The sequence below is a fragment of the Neoarius graeffei genome, chromosome 1 (genome assembly GCF_027579695.1).
Source record: "Neoarius graeffei isolate fNeoGra1 chromosome 1, fNeoGra1.pri, whole genome shotgun sequence".
Classification (NCBI taxonomy): Eukaryota; Metazoa; Chordata; class Actinopteri; order Siluriformes; family Ariidae; genus Neoarius; species Neoarius graeffei.
The window spans coordinates 42,921,249-42,931,894 of record NC_083569.1 but is presented as its reverse complement, the minus strand read 5'-3'; the positions used below and the strand labels follow the sequence as shown (position 1 = coordinate 42,931,894).

The following is a 10,646-nucleotide window of genomic DNA, read 5'->3' as shown; positions in this document are numbered from 1 at the left end:
CTTTATCAGAAAAAGATATCCTCTGTTTTAGGGTTATGTGTATAAGGTAACTTTTGTGGTTCTCCCAGAGAAGCAAACCAAAGAACACTTGAGGGTGTGAAATGTATAATTTATTTTCCCAACATGTTATGGCAGTGGAATCAAACTGCTTATGAGTAAATGCTGATTTCTTAACTAGGCTGTACAAGTGTAGTGACTGCAAGGAGAAGATGAGGGTGCTGCTGTTTTCTCTGGCTTTACTGGCCTCTCTGAAGGTTTTCCACTCAGCTCCACGTCGTGCTCCACCAGCTGTATCAACGGAAACTCTCAAACGTAAGTCTGACATTTTAATCTCTCTGCATGAGGTTAACGCAGTGCTTTTAGTCACAATGATACATTTGATGTGTTGCAAAGTTTGTTTAGTAGCTGCTTTCAACTTGCTTATTCAACTGGCACACACGGTACCATACTGCTGATGGTTGCATGTCCTGATTGTTTCAGGACTCTCTCTGGAAGGGGAGAAGCTAGTGGATGGGGAGGTGCAGAGAGCTCTCTATGGCATCAAGGAGATGAAAGAAATTATGGCCAGCAATGAGGAGAAACACAAGCAACTGATCAGGTTGCTTCAAAACAGCGGAGAAAAGAAGAAGGTCATGATATACATGATATGTGCATTGTATGAATCTGACATGTTAAATTAGCTTTTAAGGTGTTGAATAAACACAGAAATTGGTGTTCACTTGTACCTACAGACCAGTGTTTCTCAAAGTGTAGTCTGCAAACCACTGGTGGTCTGCGAGTGACCCCTGGTGGTCTGCGAGCTGATGTAGTAAAATATCACATTTTATCAGTGTTTCTCAAATCGCCTATGTGACTCTAAAAGCGAAGTTATGAGTAGCACAGATGAGTTGTTTTCTATATTGAATTCTATATTCATGTTGTCTGACATGAAGCAAGCCAACAGTTTTGCGACACTGCCTATAGCTACGGCAGTTTAGGTTACGCTTTCATATCAACGTCACCTCTGAATGTGAAGGGAATGTGGAATGCGGAGAAACTACGAGTAACCAAGTTAGACTTAGTATCAAACTGTCAAAAAGATAACGGATCGGTGCCTGAAGACCGGGTCAGTCAAAAGAAAAGCACAAGAAACATCCGACACGAGCGAGGACAAAGTGCAAAGACATGATAATTCTTTGTTTGAGAAAATAAATCAGTGCAGCCAGATCAATGTGGCCCCCAATATGAGATTAAAACTGTCCAGTTTGGAGCCAGACATTGCTTCGCTGATGTATCAGAATAAGCAGCACCATCTCATCTCATTATCTCTAGGCGCTTTATCCTGTTCTACAGGGTCGCAGGCAAGCTGGAGCCTATCCCAGCTGACTACAGGTGAAAGGCGGGGTACACCCTGGACAAGTCGCCAGGTCATCACAGGGCTGACACATAGACACAGACAACCATTCACACTCACATTCACACCTACGCTCAATTTAGAGTCACCAGTTAACCTAACCTGCATGTCTTTGGACTATGGGGGAAACCGGAGCACCCGGAGGAAACCCACGCGGACACGGGGAGAACATGCAAACTCCACACAGAAAGGCCCTCGCCGGCCCCGGGGCTCGAACCCAGGACCTTCTTGCTGTGAGGCGACAGCACTAACCACTACTAAGCAGCACCATTCTTCCCATTAATAGAAGGACAACAGTGAGTGAGTTGGCAATAGTATTTATAAAACTGTTATTTCATTAGTGTGTAATTTGTAATATACTGCTGAAGGAGGCTCGTTGTTTTTTGTTTGGGATATTTAAGGAGTTAGGTGGTCCGCAATTTTTTATTTTTATTTTTTTTTAATGGATAAAGTGGTCCTTGGTCTGAAACATTTTGAGAAACACTGTTATAGACTATATACAAAAGGAATATCAGATGGGAAATATTTTCAGCTTTGATCAGTATAGTGATGGTATCTGTATGGAATTTAATATAAAGCATAATGATTTAATCATTTAATATAACGGCCCTCTAACTGTCAACAGGAGGTGGTAGAGCTGGCTCAGCATGTAGTAAAGAAGTTGGACGAGGCTGAGGACCAGTGTAAAGAGACTTTGAAGTCTTTGTGGGATGAGTGTTTGCCCTGCCTGCAAGATGCCTGCAAAAGCTTCTACAACAACACCTGCCGTCACGGCTTTGCTACATTCTCCAATAAGGTGAGATGAAGACCGGGCTGTATTCAGAGATGATAACATGGCTGACACAACATACTGATCACACCATTTATTTGTACCATCCATTATCTATACTACGTATCTGTCAGGGTCATGGGGAAGCTGGATCCAATCCCAGCTGACTTCAGGCAAGAAGTAGGGTACATCCTGGACAGGTCACCAAACTATCGCAGGGCTAATACAGAGACAACCATTCATATTCATATTCACACCTATGGGCAAGTTACAGTAGCCAATTGACCAAATCCACATAACTTTGGACTGGGGGAGGAAGCCACTGCACCACTGTGACACTCCTACTTGTATTGTAGGCATTGTTACATTCTCATTCTGAGTGTTCAGAAGGTGTTGATTAGTTTTCTATAATGGAAGCTCTGACAGAAGTACTGGCTGCAAGGCAAATCACAGGTTTATATTACAATCGTATGCAAAAGTTTGGGCACCTAAACCATCAATATTTTTATTGATTTCTGAAGTGAAAAGAAGTGAACACAATCTCTGCAGCAAGCTATTTTATAAAAATCTGCATATGGTAATGAACTTTATATTTGATGGACTTAAGAAAATAAAATCATAATTGTGGCATGTGCAAAGGTTTGGATAACTTACTGAGTACTTAGTAATTCACACGTTGGCTGAAATCACAGCTTGCAAACACTTTAGCCAGCCAGGAATCATACATTTTTGTCTTATTAACTGAGAGAGAGAGAGAGAGAGAGAGAGAGGAGGAGGAGTAGGAGGCTGGTGAGGGGGGGAAACTCTTTATAGTTACTATAATGTACAGGAACTAACTTGTTTTGCCAGAATTTCCACATTATTAAATGTAAGTGTAAACATAAAAATGCACAGTGTATCATTCCTTAATAAATAAACATCACAATCATTGATAAACTGCTAAGGTATAAAGGGAATAAAACACTTCAGGATGTGCTGTTCTAAGAAAATCAACTTCAGGGTGGTAACCAAAGTTGCTGCACCACAGCACCCTGGCACTGATTATTTTTCCTATACTAGTATGCCTTGTCTCATTTTATTCCTTATTTATACTCATTTATCTGGTGCACTTTTGTTGCTAGTCAACTTTTCTGGATTCACATTACATAGTTAAAGTGTATGTAATGCCCTTAAACCACACTTTTTTTCCTTGTACAAAGCAACAATCATTATGTTGATTGACCATGTGTTTTCGAACCATAGCTGATCCAAAAGATTCCATAAATTGATGGAAAATCAATAAAATCAGCCGATTTTCACAGAATCCGCTGAGACTGAACCGGAAGATCCCAAAGGGGTGCGTGACACCACATGTGTAACAATCCAGGTATCAGTTTCGTTCATGTGCGCAGCAGTGGTTAGACCAGTCTCAATATGGAATCACGTTTTGGAGAGAATTCTGATAGTGACTGGGATTCTTATATGTCAGATGAAGGGGCAGATGATTATCTTTTTTTTTAAACTTTAATTTTTTATTGGATTTTTTCAATCAAATACAATAATACACAAAAAACAAATAACAAAGGGAAAAAAAACCCTCCATTAACAGCTTATAGGTCCTCTCATTCAGTCACAATGCAACAATTCTGTCTTGTTCAGTTGTCATGACTATAATTTCTAGTGGTATCATCCTTACCCCTTCTGTAATAATTCCATTTCTCCAATTTCCTTTCAAACTGTTCCTCCCTCATTCTCAAGATATGTGTGAACCTCTCCATATCATAAATCTCCTCCACAATGCTCAGCCACTGATCTCTAGTTGGGGGGGTCTACCTTATACCAGACCCTTGTAATTGCCTTCCTGCTAGCCACCAATAATACTTACACCAGGTATTTATCTTCTCCTTGTACCCCCTCTTGTGGGATGGTCCCCAGATATAATACCAAACAAGTCTTAGGTATCTCATATCCCAGAATCTCCCTCAGCACACTCCAGACTCCCTCCCAGTATCCCTCCATCTTTTGACATTTCCAAAACACATGTGTATGGTCTGCCTCCACTTGACCACACAACCTCCAACATGATTTCTGATCTGGTGTGTATCTCCCCTTAATCTTTGGTGTTATGAAAAACCTTATAATGTTCTTCCACCCAAATTCTCGCCATACCCTGGAGCTAGTGGCTGAATGTTGAACCTTGCACACTTTATACCAGTCATCTTCTGTTATTTCTATTCCAAGCTCTTTTTCCCATTTTTCTTTAATATAGACAGTTGAATTACCCCCACTGGCACCTACAGTATAGCTTGGTATAGGGCTGAGATTACTCTACATTTTCTCCCTTCGTATGCATTTATCATTATTTTAATAATCATATTCTGTTCTTTGGGTTCTTCTAACTTTATTTCCTTTAAATAATAATCCCTCACCTGAAAATATCGAAAAAGTTCGTTTGCCTCCAAATAAAATTTCTCCCTTAAAGCCTGAAAACTCTGCATTTCCCCCCTCTCAACTAGTGTGCATATTGCTGTAATACCCCTATGTGCCCATCTCTCAAAGCGGGGCAGATGATTATCAAGGATATTCTGGAGTAAATGGTTATCTTTTCGAGCCCCCAAGATGAGAAACTGCCAGTTCACTCAGTTCACGACAGTCTTCCTCTGTAGCGCGAGAGATGGAGAGATAGATAGATAGAGAGAGATGTGCAGAATGCAGTGATTACCTTTCATGTTTTCCTGAACAAAACTAAAAACAAACTGAGTCTGGCAGTATTGCAATCTGAGAGCATTTAACACGTTTCAGTTAATAATTAATGATGATGATTGCACGCATGTATTTTTCTTCCTGTTAAAGTGCATCAGATATGATAAGATCGGATGTCGCAAGCGTGTAAATGTTGCTCATAATCCTGCGTCTGGTGCACTGTGTGTGAGAGAGAGATAATTGGGGAATCAATGAACTGTCCAAATGTCAGATCAAATGTCATTTATTAAATAAATGGGTTTCTTTTTGCTCCAGTAATTCCCATGTGGTCGTTCTGGTGGTGATGAACAATTGATGAATCGGATGTATTATTGTAGGTGACACAAAATCTGCCTGCTTTGTTTGCACAAACCTCACCCACTGTCGCTTTAGATTAGCATCATTTCTTGGAAATCCGTCAACCGAATGTCCTGTTGTATTTGGATTTGAACATCCAAACACAACGCAGCACTTTCCCATCATTATTTTTGTAAGATTCCTACAACAACATCCAATTTCAGCGAGTAAACAAGCACGGCGTCAGATGAACCAAAGTGACCCAAATAACCAGGGTTCCACGCATGACGTCATGAAGATTAGCCCTAAGGACAAGGGCAAGGCTGCCTTTTTCTGGGATCTGGACGCCGCGATTTATCAATAATTTTGTGTTTGATAATAAAATAACAAATAATTAATATTATTTTCCCCCTGAGTGGCACGGTGGTGTAGTGGTTAGCGCTGTCGCCTCACAGCAAGAAGGTCCTGGGTTTGAGCCCAGTGGCTAACAAGGGCCTTTTTGTGTGGAGTTTGCATGTTCTCCCCATGTCTGTGTGGGTTTCCTCCGGGTGCTCCGGTTTCCCCCACAGTCCAAAGACATGCAGGTTAGGTTAACTGGTGACTCTAAATTGACCGTAGGTGTGAATGTGAGTGTGAATGGTTGTCTGTATCTATGTATCAGCCCTGTGATGACCTGGCGACTTGTCCAGGGTGTACCCCGCCTTTCGCCCATAGTCAGCTGGGATAGGCTCCAGCTTGCCTGCGACCCTGTAGAACAGGATAAGCGGCTACAGATAATGGATGGATGGATTTTCCCCCTGCTTTATTCATTCATTTTGGTCATTACTAATGATACATATTCATTTTAAAGCATTACAATAAGGCATTACATACACTTTAATATTCCTTCTCTCCTCCACCAGTTACAGGCTTCCCATCCCATGTACTTTCCCAGCAGGGCATTATGTTTCAACTAGTCTGCCTTGGTTTATTAATTTATGTTTTAACCGTACTATATATTTAGTGTTTGACACATTTTTTTTTAATGTTTTTGTCTGTATCTGTTCTTTTTATTTGTCTGAGTAATTATTTTTCATTTAATTTCCCTTTTTATGAACTGTAGGAGTATGAAACAGCTGCTACACAAACATAAGTGATAATAAAGATTCTTCTTTTTTTTTTTAGCTGAAAGACTTCTTCCAGAGGTTAAACACAAACTTTGGCTTGCCTAGCACTCAGGAAGAACTCACTGTGAACAAGAGTGCAGAGATTCCCAACCTGAACTTGAAGAGGATAGAGGACTCATTTAATGACGTGGTCTCCAAAGTTGACATCCTGGTAAACCGCAGCATGGCACTAGTGTTCAGATTCCAGAGCAAGCTGGATGAAGCACTGCAGCAAGCCTTTGCTCCAGAGCCACAGGAAGATAAGGAGATCAAAGCACTGGACTCAGACTTACTGCAGGGTGTAGGAGTAGGACTCAAGGAAGTGTTGGAGTCCTTTGTTGACTTTACGAGCAGTGTGGTGAAGGAGTTTGAATCTGTCCTCATGCAGGCCTTTGATGACTTGCATGGGGCCATAGAGGAAGCAGAGACGGAACAAGGTAGATGTGTCTGAAGGTCTTTGTCACATCAATTGGTGAATAAATTCCAATGCCCAGAACAGGAAGTAGGCAAAGTACACTGTCAGGCAGCAGAGACGGTTGCAGGCAAAGTTGTTTATAAAAAACTAGCAGACAATCCAAAAATGTGAGACAAGTTCATGGTCAAAAAACAGGCAGGATATCTGCCAATCAGCAAACAAATCAAAATTGAAAAAAAAAACCCCAAAAACTCAGAAACCAGAACATGATCAAAAACCAGAATATCAAAAAGGGAATAAATCTTCTTAAGTCAAGCAAGGATACACTGAGCATTACTTCACAATTTATTGAGTTCCTGAGTTTGTATTTATCGCGTTGTGTGTGTGGGATGGGAACCAGGTGAGTGCAGTCAGATGTCAGGTGAGTAGGAACATGATAGTGATAGTGATGTAGTGTTGACGTCTTGAGCGGCCATGTTTATAGGCTGCAAGGTGTTCTGGGTATTGGAGTTAATTTTACATCATCTGTATCATCTACATTCTTTCGTAAAAGCTTGAAGGTGTTCTTGAACCCTCATCCAAAGTTCAGTCACGTTCATTAATAAATATTAGGCAGAAAAAATATGATGCACATACAAACCTTTAAAAACTTTTGCCACCTCGTAGATGATGGTCGACTGTAATACTGTACCTCCTGTGGCACAATGTTTCAGAGAAGCAGCTGCTCCCTGGATTCATTCAGAATAAGAAGTTGTGTACAGATCTGCACAACCAGTCAGCAGAATGCTGGCAGCTCCAGAGCAAGTGCCAAGCCTGCCAGGAGCCTCTATTATCTGGTAATGGTACCCTCAAATCAGTTAACATAAAATCAGAGAACACATACAACATGGCCTACAAACTTTATGTAAATGTTCATTAATATAAAGCATAAGTGAACTGCATTATGCATAATGTCATAGTCTGAGTAGTGGGATTTGTTTCATGTGGTTTGTCTTTATTACTGAAATGTGTGGTTACTCATACGCCAGAGTGTCCAAGTGTGAAGGAGTTACATATTGAGCTGAATGAAGTATCTGGGCTTCTAGAGGTTGCTAAGGAGCAGTACGAAGGGGTTCTAGGAATTGTGCAGCATCACACTGTGGACACCATCAGCTGGATCAATAACATGGCCAGCCAGTTTGGCTGGGTGGCAGAACTTGCTGATGGTGGTGTCACAAATGAGAACATCTTCAGCATCAGTGAGGTGAGAGGAAAATGATACTGGAAATGATGGAGTCATATGATAAAATATTAATGTTATGGCTTGATTGAAATTGTCAGGTGGAGAATGAGGAGGTAGTTAATGTTCCAGGAGAAGAAATTAATACTCCAGCAGCTGACACTAAGGTTGAGGTGAACATCCTGAATGCTCCTCCTCTTACACTCAATGTTCCAGGCAACCTGCAGCCACAAGACCCTGCTTTCATCCAGTACATAGCCAATGAGGCTTTGGGTTTCTACAAACAGAAGATCAGGTAAGACAGAGCTGCAGATGATGTGGAGTTCCACAATTACAATCCTGGAAGACCAACGTCCATCATAGTTTGGTGATTTCTCTGTCGAAATCCATCCATTATCTGTAGCCGCTTATCCTGTTCTACAGGGTCGCAGGCAAGCTGGAGCCTATCCCAGCTGACTATGGGCGAGAAGCAGGGTACACCCTGGACAAGTCACCAGGTCATCACAGGGCTGACACATAGACACAGACAACCATTCACACTCACATTCACACCTACGGTCAATTTAGAGTCACCAGTTAACCTAACCTGCATGTCTTTGGACTGTGGGGGAAACCGGAGCACCCGGAGGAAACCCACGCGGACACGGGGAGAACATGCAAACTCCACACAGAAAGGCCCTCGCCAGCTGCTAGGCTCGAACCTGGACCTTCTTGCTGTGAGGTGACAGCGCTAACCACTACACCACCGTACCGCCCCTGTTGAAATCGCCTCTCGTCAATTAATTACAACAAATTATTTGATGTGTTAAAGCAGGGAAATCTAATTGTGCTGGACTTCAGGCTTCCAGAACCAATGACTGACACAGTGCCTTGCAAAAGTATTCATACCCCTTGAATTTTTTCACATTTTTCCACCTTACAACCACGAACTTAAAAGTTTTTATTGAGATTTTATGTGATAGACCAACACAGAGTAGCACATAATTGTGAAGTGAAATGAAAATGATAAATGGTCTTCAAAATTTTAAACAAATAAAAATCTGAAAAATGTGGTGGGCATTAGTATTCAGCCCCCCTGCGTCAATACTTTGTAGAGCCACCTTTTGCTGCAATTACAGCTGCAAGTCTTTTGTGGTACGGTATGTCTCTACCAGCTTTGCACATCTAGACACTGAAATTTTTGCCCATTCTTCTTTGCAAAATAGCTCAAGCTCAGCCAGATTGGATGGAGAGCATCTGTGAACAGCAATTTTCAATTCTTGCCACAGATGCTCAATGGGATTTAGGTCTGGACTTTGACTGGGCCATTCTAACACATGAATATTCTTTGATCTAAACCATTCCATTGTAGCTCTGGCTGTATGTTTAGGGTCATTGTCTTGCTGGAAGGTGAATCTCCTTCCCAGTCTCAAGTCTTTTGCAGCCTCCAACAGGTTTTCTTCCAGGATTGCCCTGTATTTAGCTCCATCCATCTTCCCATCAACTCTGACCAGCTTCCCTGTCCCTGATGAAGAAAAGCATCCCCATAGCATGATGCTGCCACCACCATGTTTCACAGTGGGGATGGTGTGTGCAGGGTGATGAGCAGTGTTAGTTTTCCGCCACACATAGCGCTTTGCATTTAGGCCAAAAAGTTCAACTTTGGTCTCATCTGACCAAAGCACCTTCTTCCACATGTTTGCTGTGTCCCCTACATTTCTTATGCCTGTCTTTCAACAATGGCTTTCTTCTTGCCACTCTTCCAAAAAGGCCAGATTTGTGGAGTGTACGACTTATAGTTGTCCTGTGCACAGATTCTCCCACCTGAGCTGTGGATTTCTGCAGCTCCTCCAGAGTGATCATGGGCCTCTTGGCTGCTTCTCTGACCAGTGCTCTCCTTGCTCACTCTGTCAGTTTAGGTGGACGGCCATGCCTTGGTAGGTTTGCAGTTGTGCCATACTTTTTCCATTTTTGAATGATGGATTGAACAGTGCTTCTTGAGATGTTCAGAGCTTGGGATATTTTTTTATAATCTAACCCTGCTTTAAACTTCTCCAGAACTTTATCCCTGACCTGTCTGGTGAGTTCTTTGGTCTTCATGATGCTGTTTGTTCTTCAGTGTTCTCTAACAAACCACTGAGGCCTTCACAGAACAAGTGTATTTATGCTGAGAGTAAATTACACACAGTAGGACTCTATTAACTAATTACATGACTTCTGAAGGCAATTGATTGCACTGGATTGTATTTAGAGGTATCAGAGTACAGGGGGCTGAATACTAATCCACACCACATTTTTCAGATTTTTATTTGTTTAAAATTTTGAAGACCATTTATCATTTTCATTTCACTTCACAATTATGTGCTACTCTGTGTTGGTCTATCACATAAAATCTCAATAAAAAACTTTTAAGTTCGTGGTTGTAAGGTGGAAAAATGTGAAAAAGTTCAAGGGGTATGAATACTTTTGCAAGGCACTGTGTATTCTTTGGGCAAGGAAAGTAAAAAGCATGTATAACACTGTAATTTAATAACATTGCAACTTGGCCAAGTGGTTAGCATGTCTGCCTCTTGAGTTCTACTCGCGGTCGGGTCATACCAAAGACCATCATAAAAATGGCACCTACTACCGTCTGGCAAGACACGCTGAAATACAGATGCGAGTGGGGAAGTCAAACTCTCACGGTTACCAGAGGACTAGCCCCTCAC

The 10,646-nt window shown here is 41.6% G+C and overlaps 1 protein-coding gene across 1 annotated transcript; it reads left to right on the top strand.

The window, feature by feature from the left end:
* The first annotated feature begins 209 nt into the window (after nucleotides 1-209).
* On the top strand, nucleotides 210-8,258 carry clul1 (clusterin-like 1 (retinal)). The gene is made up of 7 exons (XM_060919012.1): nucleotides 210-312; nucleotides 481-629; nucleotides 2,019-2,189; nucleotides 6,345-6,762; nucleotides 7,454-7,576; nucleotides 7,769-7,983; nucleotides 8,061-8,258. Exons 1-7 carry the CDS (start codon nucleotides 210-212, stop codon nucleotides 8,256-8,258), a joined length of 1,377 nt encoding a protein of 458 aa, XP_060774995.1.
* Nucleotides 8,259-10,646: the final 2,388 nt, after the last annotated feature.

Coding starts and splice junctions, on each gene's coding strand:
- clul1 (XM_060919012.1), top strand. CDS start 210: ATGAGGGTGCTGCTGTTTTCTCTGGCTTTACTGGCCTCTCTGAAGGTT. Junction 630..2,018: donor ACAGCGGAGAAAAGAAGAAG/GTCATGATATAC, acceptor AACTGTCAACAG/GAGGTGGTAGAGCTGGCTCA. Junction 6,763..7,453: donor GGAAGCAGAGACGGAACAAG/GTAGATGTGTCT, acceptor ACAATGTTTCAG/AGAAGCAGCTGCTCCCTGGA.